Here is an 18,087-nt window from a genome sequence, read left to right on the forward strand (position 1 = left end):
ACCACTATCCTACTAATTGCTAACGTTTGGTACGTGGATAGCTGGGCAACTTTTTATCTCGGTATTCCTACGGGATACAGAATTACGCGGGCGAAACCACGGGGCGCAGCTAGTAAGACTCCATACTTCGCATCAAATGGCGCGGGCCCTCGCCCATAATTTGATCGTGAAACTGAAATCACGATGGACTGTCGTAAAAATGTGTATTTCCGATCACTTACTATTTGTCGACGCAGCGAATGGTTTTACCGTGAATGTCCACCTTTATATCAATTATTATCAATAAAATTTTTAGGTTAATATGATATATGACAAAAATGTACTTATATATTAATTATATGAATTAAATATTGAAATAGAGGTACTGTAATCATTCCTATGTGATAATAATATTTTGTTTAATTTTAGGCATAATAAATAAGTTATTAATTTCGGTCATGATACCATTGATATATAAAAAAACCCAAAATGCACAGTATCATACAAAAGTGTCGCATAACACTCGCCAATTATAAGTACCAAGTTATAGTTATGCTATTCGCGTAAAGTCTTCAAATTGAGCCTTACGCAGATCACTTAAAGTTGTTTTTACAAAGCCGAGACTATTTGAAGTGAGTACAATCTAGAATGTTTCGATCATTTTATACGAACCTCTATAAAACGTAGTTAGCGTCTTTGGTTTTTTTATATATTTGTGCACGAAATTCAAATATGTAATATATTTCACTATTTAAATGAATGTAATTGCAATTTTTTTTGAGTCTCGCTTAAAACTACATAATTTTGTTTCATATTAAAATTATCTTTGTTATTGAAATTAAAGTATTCATAAAGAACTATATAGATGTCAGTATTATATTCTAAAATTTAATCTGTCATAAAATCTTGACTTAAATCCGTTATAGTATGATTAAGTATAAGGCTATGAATCGATATATGAATTAAAACAATCGATGTAAAAATTATGCGAGTGAAATAAAACAATATGCCGAAATTAAATTTCTTTTATTGAGAATACATAATTTCCAAACATACTCTGTTAAATATTAACAAAAACTAAATATTGACGATAGACTTCTATGCGTCACAACTTAAAAAAGAAATTAAGGCCTTTTATTACAATTAACTGTATACAATGCATTGACTAAATTTGGATTCCGTAACATAATTATTGGAAGCAAAACTGTTTCACTGATCGAAACTTATTTTATTATTGGGATAAATTCTGTTCGGAAAGAAATCAAAAACGATAATTAACATTTCTCCCAATATTTTTAATGTAAAACATGAAATATTTAAACACTGCAAACTGGCAACAATTTAAAATGCATGTATTTTTGATGCGAGATGAAATTCTTTAAAACATATTTAATTAAAAATGCCGCAACACTATCAAATAAATAAAAGCTATTGAAATTTGAAACTAAAATTTCATTTATCACTTACTTTATTAAAAAGTTAGAAAAAGGCGGGTATTTTGACAATTATCTTAAATTGTATTCACGCATATTATCCTAAAACTTACGTGTGCAGCGCTGCTCATTTTATAATTAACATTTTAATCAATTACATTATGGAGTTGAGGTTTGAAGGCACACTTTAATCAAATACGATAAATCTGCCCATACCGAATATAAAAGGCAGCGTAATTTACATTATTTCTAACAAATAACCGACTTAGTATGCGCAGTAGTTTAATTATAAAGTACCATCTAAATTCTTTATATACAGATTTGTGAACTATTACTACATGTAATTGTTTAATTTAGGAAAATTCAATACATATAAGAATTAATAGAGTACGTTCCTTGGCAAATGCGACAAACATATAATTTTTCAATGATACTCAATCTTTCCACGGAACCCAATGAATTATCTAGCCTATAGGTTCTTATGATATAGCAAAGCCATCTTTTCCTCACAGCTCCCCGAGTCACTTTAATATAACTTAATCTAAGTTACATTATGAGAGTTGTGCTCAATATTTCTTCACAGGTACTTATTATGTTCGTTCAGTCCGTTAAAAGTAAAATTTATACAATACTTTAAAATTATTAACTTACAGACGTGATAAATTATCTTAAAATGATAATCAACTTTGAATGATTATTCGCAAGAATGCTTATTCAGTGTATAACTGCTTACCATGAAATTTTCTAATAATATTGATGAAAAATCATCATATTTATTATTTTTACTAGCCCTTAACTGAATTATGAATTTGTGACTAATACAATATATGACCTAAAAATTAAGTATTTTATTAAAATTAAGCCAGCACATATACAGAACTTCGTTTAAAAATTATATTATTTACTACATAATATCTATAACGTGTAAAATAATCTTCGATATTGAACGCTTCCTTATTGAAGTTTTTGAATCTGTGAACCGTGCCCCGCGGTTTGCGCGCCAAAATTTATGGATTTTCACTAACTAGTACCTGGCGTTACTGCCCCTATTCCATCAAAAAATTATTTTTAGAAGTCGGAAAGGATATTAATTTAATTGCAGTTTTCATATAGCGAACAGAAAGAGCCATACTTCTTTAGTAGTTTCGAAATTCAATTCTTTCGTCCAATAAAATTAGGCTATTTTGGCAAATTAATGATGGGCAGCAGTCAGATATTTTTACTACTAATAGCGCTTTTACAATAATTTACTTATTTTTATTGAGATCTTATAAAATTTAAAACATAAGATATTGGTGATTTCTTTTTATATCCTAACCTTATAGTTCTAATATTTCGATAATTTATAAATAATGCCATAATTTCTAAATAAAAGAATGATTCAAACTAAGAGACATACAATTTCTTTGAAATTTCACCATTAACTGCCATAATAGCCTTTTACATTATAATTTTAACTAGTCATAATATAATGTTATATAATTATGTAATAGTCTGTGAATACAAACCTCACCGTTTATTTCTAGTACCATCTAGACCAAACCAATTAATGAGCGATAAATAAAAAAATAAAACTATAATTCTAAAAACTTATCATACAGTTTATTTAGCAGTCATACTTAACAAATTACAATAAACACATTCGCGCCATCACTTACAAATTTATTCTAACCTAATTAATTTCAATAAAAAATTATATATCAATGGGTGTTTGACTTTCAAATAAACAGTTGAATAGCTTAATTACTTCAAATAATTTATTACGGAAGATGAGATAAAATTCGATAGTTAGGCGGGTTTGGGGGCCTAGCCCTCTTGCTCACTAACGCGCTTTAAAATTCGAATACTTCAAAATTACACTCTTTTCCCATAAGCCATAATACATGTTTAGAACTCATTACCTATCACGAATTATTAAAACATCATTAGCCGGCACGATAAAGAAAAAAACTGTAATTATTTTGAGGGCCACGGTTGACCTTGGCTCTTTTATCATTTTCACTCCAAATGCCATCCAAAACAAAGCAGTATTTTGCATTTATAATAATTTGATTAAACTAATCAACCGTTTACATGAAAATCAGCTTTTACACTATAATTATGCTATAAGTATACCCCACTGGGTACATTTCCGTTTTTTGAAAATGAGAAAATAGAAAACTATTTTCACCAAAAACTCAATGCAATTTCAACTAACGCATGCCTGAATTATCTATTTATGCGTCATAAAAGCAATTTGATAATGTCATTTAATCTTTATTTAATTAGAAATATAAATTAATACATATTAAAAATGAAAAATAAACTAAGTAATAAATAATTTGAACATTTTGAAGACAGATCAATTGAAAATTCTTGATGAAAACAGTTCTATAGTTTTTTTTGTAATTTTCATATATATTGAGCTATTTTATAAACACGACATTCGTGTAATGTTACGGTGGTATTGAGCAAATAAAAATAAATATTATTAAATTATAAAAATATCATAAACTTTTGGCACAGTATGTGTATATTAAAAGCATAGATATGGTCTTTCCTATATTCTAATTTTGTATATAATTAAATCAAATTAATGTTAACAACAAAATCATTTAAATTATTACTTAATTATAATTTATTACCAGTTTTCTCATTCAAATCACATCACTGTCAAGGCACCAACTCCATAATATTTCTAACAATGTATGCCTCACCACGTTTTGATAATCTTCATCTTCATATTGCTAAAGTTGCGATAGTTTTATAAGCCCATTTCAACGAAATCTAAATCCAAGCAGACATACAATTACGAAGCCTAATAATCGATACTGTTCTATGAAGATAATTAGACATGTCAATCGTGTGGAGGCGGGAGAAACGAGCCCGAGCTGCATACGACGTGTTGTTCAGTAGCTCGGGACACTATGTAGGGACTGGCGCGCTCATGTTTTAATGTCATTTTCATAATTACTATTTATTATATATTTTATTAATAGTTTTACAGCATTGACATGCTTCATAGGTGAGAAATTTCAATAAAGAGTAGAATATATTCGATTAGTGATTCGATTAGATGGCCGAGAGGCTAGGCGTTGCTACGGTTTGGCAAAAAGACGCGGGTTCGAATGCCGCCTCGTGATCAAATTGTTTTAATTTCTTTAAAATTTCTCATTTACTATGTTATCAAAGACTACACTACACTACTGTATGCTATCCCTTTATATTAAAAGATGAATTAATTTAAAAACATAATTAAAATTATGAGTCAAAACTAAAACTACTTAATATACACATACTGCGTCAATTAATTGAATCATCAGCACAATGAACAAAATAATTTGACATCCAAAAAATGGACCAAAAAGTTATCTACGAAATTAGTGAATTTATGAGACTACGGGTGTTTGCTCACAATTTGCCATCAGTTACTAGATAGCCCATTCAATATTTTTCATACATATTTTTCGTACATTACATATAATTTTAACTGACAGATAACCAAACAGAACATATCTGACAGTTCTGAGCCCGGGTACAGGTATTTGCAGCTCTAAAATAATACATATAACACATCCATACATATCAATGCAGTAAAAGATTATGGTATAAAGATTACAGCCACACACTTTCCTTAATTTTCTTAACTCGGCCAGTAAACTTTAACTAAAATCACAACAAAACAGGTGGTTGAGATGTTTCAAATACATTTATAAGCATTTGCTTCTGAGCTTGCTTTCATTTATTTTTCTATTTAATTTATGAATGAAATCTTTTTTAAACATCATAAGGTCATGTTAAGTTGTATCAAATAAATAATTAATTATTATTATTACCATTATGCGGCAATGCTTTCATATTATGCAATGGTATTATTACCAATAACGGACATATATGTCTAAAACATTATTTGTATTTCTTACGTTACTGAAATAAACATTTTGCGTATATATTAAATGATAAATTCCAAAAATAGATTCAGACCCACTACTCACATCTCAACCACATCTTTCGTTCAGATCCCAACCTTTGAAGCGAGCGGCAAAAACACTATCGTCCGAGAACAATTTCCAAACATGATACCTCCTCCGCAAAAAACTCCTCAATAAGTCACCGCAGTCACTGAATAGAAACTAACAACACTGCACTGCACTCGTAAACGTTTCGTCACATCACTAACTGTTGTAATCTTTGTCACAGCGATCATCGTGATCCCAATACTTATGATTACGGGGCACGTCACTCACATGTCTCCTCGGTTTCACGTCCGCGGACTCACTGCTGTTTCGCCTGAGCTTCTGCCGCGAGGAATTCCGGGAGCCGGAGCGAAACTTCTCATCGTCGTTGAGACTGTCCTTCGATTTGTATTTTTTGTCGTCATTGTCATCTTTCCGGCAGGCTTTTTGTACCTCGTTGTTCACCTTCTCCGGGTATTCCACGTTTGTGTTGACATTCTGTTGTGTTATGTACGTTCCGTCCCCTTGTTGCAAATAGAAGTTCTCCTGGTAGTTGTACGGAAACTCCTGGTAGTTTGGCGGTGGGACGCTGGGGTTGAAAGCCGGTTCCTCCTTCTCGTCTTGCCGCCACGAGTTCAGGTCGTAGCGTTTGGTGAGGCTGCTCTTTGTGCTCCACGTGTCGAAGTCCTGTTGCTCCTGTAATTGATGATGAAACTATTTATACAGATGGAATAAATTGTATACTATAGAGTATAGATTGTATGATGATGTTGCCTTCAACTAAGGCATAAATTTTCTCAACACAATCTTTTGAAAACTGTGTAATCTTTGAACAATACTTTTAATATTTAAAATAATTGTTTTTCCACCCAAAAACGGTCACCAAGGTCTCTGGAGAGGCGGTACCACTCCAGATACTAATATGCGACCAAATAACAACAATCAAACACAAAAAGAATCAAGCCAATCAGTTCAAAACCCACTGAGTTATTGAGATGAAATATACAAATGAATTGAGAATTATTACTGGGTGAACCAATTTTTACGATTCTTTTTTTCTTTGAAAGCTGGTGCTGGTAATGTTGGTCTAATTCCGACAGTTTCAAGGCGATTTAGTTTTTTGTTAAAGATAAATTCTTTTTTATTCCTTCTATAGTAACACAACACCGACCTGTCTCAAGAGTCCGGCACCAGCCCCCAATATCGGCCTCAGTTTAGGCTTGGCATCGTCCTCTTGGCCCAGATTCATCTGCGAGACGCTCTGCTGCACCTTCTCCGTGACAATATCCTTCTTCCACGAGCCGTAGGACACCTCGCTGAAGCTCTCATCGCTCGTGAGGTCCAGGTGGGACGCATAGAACTGCTGCAGGCTGTTCGGCAGCGGCAGGAACTTGTTCAGGCACAGGTCTGCGGAGAGCAGGAGCCAGATGATGCTGACCGGCGGCGGGGTCAGCAGCCGCAGGCGGATCGATATGGACAGCTCGTCCAGTTCTTGCGACAGTATCGAGAGGAGTTCTCGACCGTTTTGCATTAGCTGTAAGGAATTATAAGCATCATCATCATCATCATCATCATCATCATCATCATCATCATCAGCCCTTAACTATCCACCGCTGGATATAGGCCTCTCCTAAGGCACGCCACTGAGCCCGGTCGGTAGCTCTTTGTTGCCAATTATGGCCAGCAACCCTACGGATATCGTCACTCCACCGGGTGGCAGGACGTCCTACGCTACGTTTACCAAGTTGCATTATAAGCATATTAATACTTAACTAGTAGTAAATTGAATTTCTAGAAATTCAATTTTCAAAGCCTAGTTATATATCTACGTCATATGTTATGTTTATCTTGTGTTGGTTAAACAAAAGTTTGTTGCCAAACAAACTCTTCAACTATATAATAATGTTAGTGTATTTTTCCCTTATTTAAAATTGTCAACTATATAATAATGTTAGTGTATTTTTCCCTTATTTAAAATTGTCAACTATATAATAATGTGAGTGTATTTTTCCCTTATTTAAAATTGTCAACTATATAATAATGTTAGTGTATTTTTCCCTTATTTAAAATTGATTCTAATCACACTATTATCACACTAATATTATAAATGTGTAAGTCTGTTGGTTTGGAAGTTTTTCCATCAATCAGGTTGAAACTACTGAACGGATTTTCATGAAATTTGGTATACAGATAGGGTATGAGCTGAATTGGGTGATAGATTTCTTTTTATAACAATAATAATTGGCATAAAACAGGAATCTTGATATCCGGGCGGAGCCGGGACGAACATCTAGTATTATATAAGCATCAAAATGCTATAAATAAATAAAAAAGTATCGGTTCACCCTGGTTTCAACCGTTTTTTGCTCAATTGTACCCAAACAAAAAAAGATTACCCGAACTGGTCGAGCCGATATGGAGAATAATCTTATATCTTTAAACGAGCAATTCTTGTATATATATATATATATATATAATTGGAATCTCGGAATCGGCTCCAACGATTTTCATGAAATTTAGTATATGGCGGGTTTCGGGGGCGATAAATCGATCTAGCTAGGAATCTTTTTTAGAAAATGATCATATTCGTGCTTTATCGACTTAAACTTAGCGACTCTTCCTGACATCTATTGGCGAATAATAATACTAATACTATTTTTTTTTCCTGACATCTATTGGTGAATAATAATACTATTTTTGGCGAATAATTAAAGTTCCAGCAGATGGCGTTGTTAAGTAACGAAGTAATGAGTGTTTGCTTTGAGGTTAGACTAATTGTTTATATTGTTTTGTGTCTTCTTAATGCACGTGTTCACTTAAAAATGCCTGAACGATCTTGGAAAAAACGCTTATAAACAATCTAACTCATCATCATCCAGGTCATCCAGGTACTTATAATTTACATAGACAAAATATATCACCTGTGTCGCCAGACTCCTGTGTGCTCTTATATCATCGCTGGCGAGCAATGCGCGCATGTAATGAACCAGCGGCCCGGCCAGTATGTGAACCTTTTTACCATTGCACAGGCGCGCCTCTGTAATGAACAATTAATAGCATTATTTTTATTATTGAAAGGGGAACAATGAAGAAAGAATGTTTATTTAATACTAGCAGTTCGCCCCGGCTTCGCCCGTGGTATATATGTAGCCTTTGTCACTCAGCGAAGTTGGACCTTTCTAAGGATGAAAGAATTTTTTTTCATCAGTCCAGTAGTTTCGGAGTCTATTCATTTCAAACAAACAAACACAAAATCAAACCTTTCCTCTTTATAATATTAGTATAGACCAAAAAAATCTTTACCGACTATCAATAAAAAGGTGGCCTTATAACTAATCGGTGCGGTGCTAAGGAGTAACTACTCAGCATCTACTACGCGTAATGCGCAGCGCTGATTGTCAGTAGCGTCTTTTTAGAGTGACAGTCAAAAGAATAAACATGCATGCATACATATAAACATACCTACTAATAGATAGCCTGCAGGCAAAAGCTTGTATTTTGTTAATACACTGTCAAGTATCATCAAAATCCGTTCAGTGGTTTGCGCGTAAAAGAGGAACTAACATACGTATTATAAACTTTCACGTTTATAAGATTACCAGCTGAAACCCGCGGCGTCATAGCCTATGTGCTAATCCAGACTATAATCTATTTCTGTACTAAATTTCATACAAATACGATTACACTTGCACTTCGTAACGCGGTTTTACACGCGTAAATGAGTTCTTCCTTTAAATCCTTATTTATTATTACATTGACTATCTGCCACTAAAAGGCCCATCAAAATCGGTCCAGCCGTCCCAGTGATCATCCGGAATGAACAGAAAAGACAACAATATTTTAAAAAAGGACTTATTTCTAATGTAATATTAACTAACAGACAGACAGAAAGACAGACATTACAATTTTATTTATTGAATTTGATTGTTTGTATATTAAAATAAAACGCCATACATACCGGCGAAATAGTCTCCCATCAGATTCGCTGCATTTATAAGGTACAGGGGATTCGATCGCTCCAATACTTCCAATTCTGAAATCATTTATTGTATTATTAATAATAAATAAACTACAACCCTATTCTGTATTTATCACAACACCACACAAATATAATATGTGTGAAAGTTTGTTTTTTCACAATTTTCGTATTGTTTGTGATGGTTCTTAATCATCTCAATAGATGGCGCGGTGTGTCCCATCCTATCCTACTAATATTATAAATGCGAAAGTTTGTAAGAACGTGTGTGTGTTTGTTACTCTTTCACGGAAAAACTACGGAACTTACTTACGGAACGTAGATAGTTGGACAACTGGAATATCATATAGGCATCTTTTTATCCCGTATTTCCTACGGGATACGGACTTACGCGGGTGAAACCGCGGGGCGCAGCTAATAGGCACATAAAACCGGAAGAGTAGACGTTCGATTACTGTGGCGGGATCACGGAGGGCGAGAGGCTAGGCGTTACTAAAGTATGGCAAATAGACGCGGGTTCGAATCCCGCCTCGCGATCGAATTCTTTTTTTAATTTTTCAAAATTTCTCATGTATTAAACATTTCAATGCTATAAAACTATAAATTAAACCGTAATCCTCTTCTATATTCACTTTTTTATAATTCTTTAACTATCCGCTCGCCCCGGTTTCGTCCGTGATACATATATCATATCACAATTGTAAGAATTACTTACTAATGAAAGATATTTATAATCTCGTCATATAGTTCTTGAGATTAGCTCGCGAATTCGCGGTCTTTTATAAAAAAACTAGCTGTTCGTTCGGCTTTGCTCGGGGTACATATATAGCCTATGTCACTCAGTGAAGTTGCAGCTTTCTAATGATGAAAGAATTTTTAAAATCGGTCCAGCAGTTATTGAGTTTATCCATTAAAAACAAACAAGTTATTCCTCTTCATAATATTAGTGTAGATTTTAACATAACTACACGAATCCCTAGCTCGTAATAACCATTATAAGCACAAAAAAATGTTTTTTCGGATGTTTTCGAATATTTTGACTGGCTATTAACAACGTGGCGAATTTATTTGAACTCACCGAGCGTAACACACTATGCCCATACATTTACTCTTGTTTTTTAAGTAACAAATCGATCACTAGCTCAGTAATACAGTAATACACAAAAAGGTATTTTCTTTAATGGCAATTTACATTTTTTAAGATTTTTTTGTTGTATTTTTTCACTTTTATTTCCTCATTTTTAGATTTTGCATTTTTTTTATTTTTTTTTTTTGTATTCTTTCCCTTTTTTTCTCATTTTTCTCCTTTCTTTCACCTACTTGTAAATGTGGCCTGCATCACGTTGAGCAGCGAGGCCCGCAGCAGGCCCTGCCGCTGCTGGCGCGTGAACGCCGCGCCCACCGTGGCGAGCTTGCGCGACGTCACCGAGCTCTGCAGCGCCGCCGCGCGGAACGTGGCGAAAGCTTGCCTGTGGGGGGGGGGATGTTTTTGTGTGTATATTTTTATATTATAGGGGGGGGAGATTGATTCAAAATGCGAGTGTTTTTGTGTGTATGTTGTGATATTAGATGAAAACACACGCACACATCTTAACACAATCTAAACACATATATAACTTACGAGGTGACTGACTGATATAATGATCTATCAGCGCACAGCCCAAATCAATGGACGGATCGGGCTGAAATTTGGCATGCAGATAGATGTTATGACGTAGACATCCGTTAAGAAGGGATTTCGATAAATTCTACCCCCAAGGGAGATAAAATAGGGGCAGGAAGTTTGAACCATGATAATTTATTAAGACGGCGCGTGCAATGCTGTGAGCTGCGGGCAACAGCTGGATAAACATACACTCTGAATAAAAACAAAGATTCGCTAGGACATCCATTAAAAATCCAATATTGTAAAGAGTGTGAAGTAAATGCAAGCCCATGAGGCATTTTCTATCCATCCGCGTTGGCACAGAATTGAATAGACTACCCAACAGTATAATAATGGCATCCACATTTGAATAGTTTTAAAAATATATTGTATACTAGCTGCACGCCCCGGCTCCGCCCGGGTTGTCATTTATCGTAACTAAAATTATTTAAACTATCCTATCTCTAAAGTTGGATCGAACTGCACATGGTGTGCGAATTTTATTATAATCGGTTAAGTAGTTTAGGAGTCCATTGAGGACAAACATTGTGACACGAGATTTATCCTACTACTATTATAAAGGCGAAAGTTTGTAAGTATGGATGTATGGATGTTTGTTACTCTTTCACGCAAAAACTACTGAACCGATTGCAATGAAATTTGGTAAGCAGATAGCTGGACAACTGGAATAACATATAGGCTTTTTATCCCGATATTCCTACGGGGTAATAGCAGTGGTGGCTCTGTGGTGAGAACCTCGGACTTCAAAATCGATAAGTCGGGGTTCGAGACCGGGCGAGCGTGCAGGAAATAAATTGATTTTTCAATTTATCTGCGCATGTAGATAACATCACCACTGCTTAAAACGGTGAAGGAAAACATCGTGAGGAAACCGGCATGTCCGAGAATCAAAAGTTCGACGGCATGTGACATCTGCCAACCCGCACTTGGCCAGCGTGGTGGATTATGGCCTGAACCCTCATAGGAGGCCTGTGTCCCAGCAGTGGGAACATATAAGGGCTGATGATGATGATTCCTACGGGATACGGACTTACGCGGGTGAAACCGCGGGACGCAGCTAGTATATATTAAGATTTTCTTCAAATTGTAAAATACAGTATACACAGGGATTAGCTTTTACACAACATAATAACGATATAAACTTGCATCCTCTAAACTACTGAATCTATTTTGATGAAGTGCCATGCATGTAGTTCTAGTCTTGTTGACCACAGCAAGTCAATGTCGATATTTTATTCCCGGAAAAATCAGTCTGCAAACACTACTCACTGTAACCTGGTCTCGTCTGGACACAGTTCTGTGACAGTTGTCTCAAACTGTCTCAGTTTTCTGTTAAACTGTATGCCGTCTTCGCCTGGCGTGAATTGTTCCAGCTGAAATTTTAATTACAAAAACATTAATTATGCTTTTATTAGCTTCACTTGTATGTATGTATGTATGTATGTTTGTATGAACCCAACTGCTGTAGACTCGATTTTGATCCACTTTAAACGGACATATTTAATTCAAACTTTGTACACTTATCAAGAATCGGTGACAATACAATAATTTCATGAGTGTCTTTTAGCCTTACAATTGGGTGAATCACATGTCCACCTCTCGTCACCTCTGGAGAAAAAGCCATCTACCAACTCACCAAGGTCAACAACGGGGTGAACTGTTCGTCCACCGTCAACATGCCGTGCAGACTATCATCGTCGCCCGTCTCCTCTTGCGCCGCCTCCTCTTTCGCATCGCCGTCCAACTTCGCCTCTGAAATAATTGCGAGCGAAGGTTTAGCTGCAAGACAAGCGTTATTATTTGCGTCGCGTGATACGTTCGTGCGCTGTATGTGCGAGTGAATGTGTGAACGATAGCATATTCTACAAGTTTCTAGAATGTTCTGGAAGGTTCCGGGGCGATATGGAAGGTTCTGGGCGATATGAAAGTTCAGAACTGATGGTATATGTACAGATGTGATGGGCCGAGATTTAAAAGGCGACTTATTCGTATTTCTTTTTTTACCTGTATGCGATAAGAGCAAATATATCCACTGTGAATTGTTGTAGATATATATAAATGAGCGCAACATTTCCGATTGTGCGCTCATTTCGAATGATCTGGTATCGCTCGCGTCCAGACGCAGCGATGTAAAAATCAACTTTAACCAATTTGCGTATGGTTGAATTTGAAAAACTATGCGAATATAGCATAACTACGTAGATATAATTGGCGAGTGTTTAGCGACACATTCAAGCGTTATTTTTTAAGGGACTGTGGATCTTGGGTTCATTTTTATTACAGGCAACCTGCACTACAGTTAAAATATCGTAAAGAACTTTTAACTACGACCCATATAAAGTTAATACTAAAACACGTTATGTCTTCGACGTGTGACGAGCCTCCCGAGGGGCTGGGTATCCGTCCTTGGAAACATAGTAAGTCCCGTGTCCCCTAGTGGGGTATGGGGCAGATGATGTACATCCGTTTCACTGATCGATTTTCTTTAGGGACAAGTAGGTGATCAGCCTTCTGTGTCCTGCCAGACCGAGACATTTTTTTTTTGTGCGTCCCCACCGGGAATCGAACCCAGGACCCCTCGGTTCTACGCTCACGCATTAACCACTGTACCAAGGAGGCGGTCACGGTCCTTGGAAACATTGAAACACATATATTATACCAAAGAATGATATCAAGGGAATAAATCGCGTTTTAAACTTTTAGTACTCACATTGTTTTTCTCATTTTCTTTTATCTATACTAATATCATAAAGCTGAAGAGTTTGTTTGTTTGAAAGCGCTAATCTCAGGAACTGCTGGTCCGTTTTGAAAAATTCTTTCAGTTCAAGACGGCCCGTTTATTGCGGAAGGCTTTAGGCTACATATGTACACGCTAGTGTATAAAGTGTTAGAATAATTAGATATTTATTACCTGTGGATCTCGGACTGAGCTCTGTCAGTGTTCGCACCGCGTTCACATCGTCATTGTCCAGGTCGCCGGGCCGCGGTTCGCGGATGTGATGGCGCCCCGTGTACCCTCTGCCGCGGCCGCTCGACATTGTACCTGGAACGTCGGAGAAATCATCATCATCATCACCATTGTTATAATCTTCATCATTTGTCATAATCATTATCGTCATAGAAGATGGGTCTTATATCTATCTAAATATATAAAAAAAGAATGTGGTGTTACTTATACTATTTATAAATCAAGAACGGATGAACCGATTTGGCTGAAAATTTGAGCAGAGCCAGCTTTAGCTTAGAACCAGGAGACGGATATAGGAAAGTTTTTACCCCGGAAATCCCACGGGAAAGGTGTCGACGCGACTATCCGACGAAAACTAGCTTTCTTGCGGCTACGCGGGCAGTGCCGCGGGCGAAAGCTAGTTATTCATAAAAATAAATCGGAGCGTATCTATGGAAGGTTTTATCATTACACAAAGTGTTGTATGACGGCTTATTTGTCGTTTGACAAATTGATAATTTATAAACGTTCTTTAACTTAAATGTCACTATAGTTTCGTTATTAATCAAATTGTTACCAATAAATGAAGTCAGCAACTGATGCATCAATTTAAAATATTCTTACACCATCAGCATACGCATCACGGGCGGAACCGGGGCGAACAGCTAGTCCTACTATCCTATCCTACTAATCCTACTTCCTACTATGTGTATGTTTGTTGCTCTTTCAGGCAAAAACTACTGAACCGATTGCAATGATATTTGGTACGTAGACAGCTGGACAACTGGAATGACATATAGGCAACTTTTATACCTATATTCCAACGGGATACGGACATACGCGGGTGAATCCGCGGGGCGCAGCTAGTATGTAATAAGTGTGACCATAGACATTTTCGAAAGTTAGCTATTAAAATATATAAATGTACATCTTTTTCTTTGTACCACATTTGTGGGTACGATGATTTAAAAAGTGGGTTTTCCTCGTGCATCATCAATGCAATAATCTCATCCATTATTCATAGAACTTGTTTATAAAGGTCAAATTTAAAGTAGAGAGATTAACAGTTTAATGAAACAGGCAAAATATAAATTCATACAAACAGATAATATTTTGCTTTCTTTTAATAAAATACTTCTTTTAAACAAAAATATGTATGTAATATTTAGATATATAAATAAACACAAGTTTTCGAAGTCATGCTTTGTGTCGTCAAAAAATTTAAAAAAAAACGTAAAAACCTCATGTTATTAATGGACGCCGCATTACCAAACATGAAAATAATATGTATGTTACAAAATTTTAAGTTGATATATGCATTACCTTATATAGTAATGACTAAATTCATATTTATCCTACTAATATTATAAATGCGAAAGTTTGTTAGGATGTTTGTGCGTTTGTTGCTCTTTCATGCAAAAACTACTGAACCGATTGCAATTAAATATAGAACGTAGACAGCTGGACAACTGGAATAACATATAGGCCACTTTTTATCCCGATATTCATACGGGATACCGACTTACGCGGCTGAAACCGCATTTCAAATCTATTGAAAAACACAATTAATGTATTTTAGTGCATCTGGGATGCTCATGAATGCTCATACTAATGATTTCTGGGCAAATATACACATAAACAGCTTCTAAGTTTAATAGAGGATGTTAGAGTCGGAACAGTCTTATGTGTTTGCTGAGATATATGTTTTCCTTATGACATCCTATACTAGTCTATTGAAAGCATCAACGCATGAGGTAGAATAAACTAGATACGTATATTATACTAACATACCCGGCCACGCGCTGCTGTTGCTGAGTAATAATTAAAAATATTTAGATTATAAATTAAGGGATAATTAATCGAAATAGAAACTATCCTATAACATAAGTTGGACCAAATTACACATAAAATGCCAAATTTTATCAAAATCGGTTGAGTTGGTGAAGAGTTCATTGGGAACCTACATCATGAAACTGGATTTTTTACATATTAAGATGTCATAAACTAATGTTAATGGATCTACATTATCCGATTCTTATAAATCAATGACATATCTTTTTTGATAGTAGTGGATGATGTAAGCTTCAAATGACAATGGTAGAGAGTTACTATGCTTATTTAATGGCCTATACACCTAGATATAGCCGGATAATTATCATAATTTATGACGGAACCACTCTGCATATAAAGTTAATCAAAGGTTTTAGATTTAATCAAGCAGCAATATCAACCTTGCTGTTAAAGTATTAAAGGTTGCCTGGTAAAGATGGCTTTTAGCCATGGAGCTACCCTTTGTACACTTTCAAATTGCTTGTTAATCCGTTTTGTATTTTTTTTAGCAGATGAGAATAAACATATATTATGTGATCTATATATTTGTGACATCAAATTGCTTTAAATATTCATGAACTTTATATGTTATCATTGTTATTCCAAACCATTTATATACTTAAACACACAAAAAAAATATATACCCTGAGCAATTGTCCAGCTTGTGGGACTGTGGTATTGCACTCTAATAATATCACAATACTTTTGTAGTTGCTGATTCAGAATGTCCTAATAAGGATTGCCTTGTCAGAAAAAGCATGGCTATTGACCCATGAATCTTTTTTGATGATAAAGCATATGATTCATCCAAGATACTGGAACTTTATATTTAAAGAAATGTGGTTCAATTGGGTCCACAATCTCTTCATTTTATAATACAGTACCAATCGATAATTTATTGATTAAGAGTTAAAAATTGTTTTAAATTAACAATCACATGTAAATTTTACAAACTTATAATAAGAAATAACTTTATTTCTTTAATTTAATTTTTTGATGTGATTACTGTGTGAAACCTTTTCTTTGTCAACAATCTATTATTATAATAAAAGGATTTTTAAATGTAAAACAAAATATATTGTGTTGCATGTTGCTCTTTGTTTTTGTGCCTTCTTTCTCTCATTATTTTTATAAATATTATTGCCAGAGATTGTTTGTTTTACTGATAAATATGCTGCGTATGGCACACACACTTTTTTTTTTTCATTATAATTTTGATAAAATTACTCATTTTCATTATTTAAAACATCAATTCACACTTGTTGTCTTTCTGTATATTCATTCATAATAAAAATTTGTATAAAAAATATTAATGCATATATAATTAAAATAATACATGTACTTTTTCACATATAAATATTTTTTTGTTATTCAAATGACAAAAATTATTTCCATGCACCCATGACTGCAAAAACATTTCCATTCAACAAATTTATTCAATAAACATACCTGTTATCACTCCGCGCTGTGCAATCAGTATTTTATTTACTTTGTTATATTATTTGAGATAATAAACCGATCATTTGCTTTTATAAAATACGATCACAAAATATAGAATGACAACCTAAAACGTCAGTGACCTATACAAAGAACAAATTTGAAAAATAATATTTTTTTCACTTTCTAAATGCGTCTGGAAGGATTCTATAGTTTGCTTCATATATTATTTATGATATTCCTGAAAGATTAACAAATTTACTATTTGTTGAAGATTGACCGCCGGTAAACTCGAGATGACGACTGTAAAATTATGGTGTATTCCAAACGCTGCGATGGATCTTCTTATGTTTTATAACTTATTGTTTTTATTTTATTTAACACGCAAGTAGGAGAACAATATAATGAAAGCACTCACCAAGTTTTTAATTTAAAAACACTTATGTTATTTACTTCCTACTAGTTTCGCGTAGCGGTTGTCAAGCATTTCACTTCCATATTAGCAACGTTAGTGTTGTACGGTGTACCGGTGATTTAATCTTTTATCGCACTTTGTAAAAAAGTAAATAAATCTGTGAATATAATTTTCAATGACCGAGTAAGATTTTCATGACGCATTGCTCTTTAATTAAACTATATTTCAAAGTAAGACACCCAATTAGTATCTGTTTTTATTTCAAATAGCTTTATACATATTGCAGATACACATAAAATACTACTTCGGTTGAAATGTTTTCTGCTTATAACTAAAATGACCCTACAAACAAACAGAATTAGAAATTTGAATTTCGATATCATACTGATTGACAAAACCATAAACGGAAATTTATCGATTATCCATCCTTAACAAATCGAATTTGACATCTTCTGTTTGAACTTTGCGA

The 18,087-nt window shown here is 34.6% G+C and overlaps 1 protein-coding gene across 1 annotated transcript; it reads right to left on the minus strand.

Moving 5' to 3' along the window:
- Positions 1-5,344: 5,344 nt before the first annotated feature.
- Positions 5,345-17,717, minus strand: LOC119836522. The gene is made up of 9 exons (XM_038361896.1): positions 17,622-17,717; positions 13,901-14,032; positions 12,626-12,741; positions 12,259-12,362; positions 10,644-10,792; positions 9,306-9,380; positions 8,269-8,384; positions 6,519-6,881; positions 5,345-6,043 (listed from the first exon to the last, which is right to left on the minus strand). The coding sequence occupies exons 2-9, from the start codon at positions 14,025-14,027 to the stop codon at positions 5,567-5,569; spliced, it is 1,527 nt and encodes a 508-aa protein (XP_038217824.1). The 5' UTR covers positions 14,028-14,032; positions 17,622-17,717; the 3' UTR covers positions 5,345-5,566.
- Between the last annotated feature and the right edge of the window lie 370 nt (positions 17,718-18,087).

Source organism: Zerene cesonia, chromosome 24 (genome assembly GCF_012273895.1).
Source record: "Zerene cesonia ecotype Mississippi chromosome 24, Zerene_cesonia_1.1, whole genome shotgun sequence".
Lineage (NCBI taxonomy): Eukaryota > Metazoa > Arthropoda > Insecta > Lepidoptera > Pieridae > Zerene > Zerene cesonia.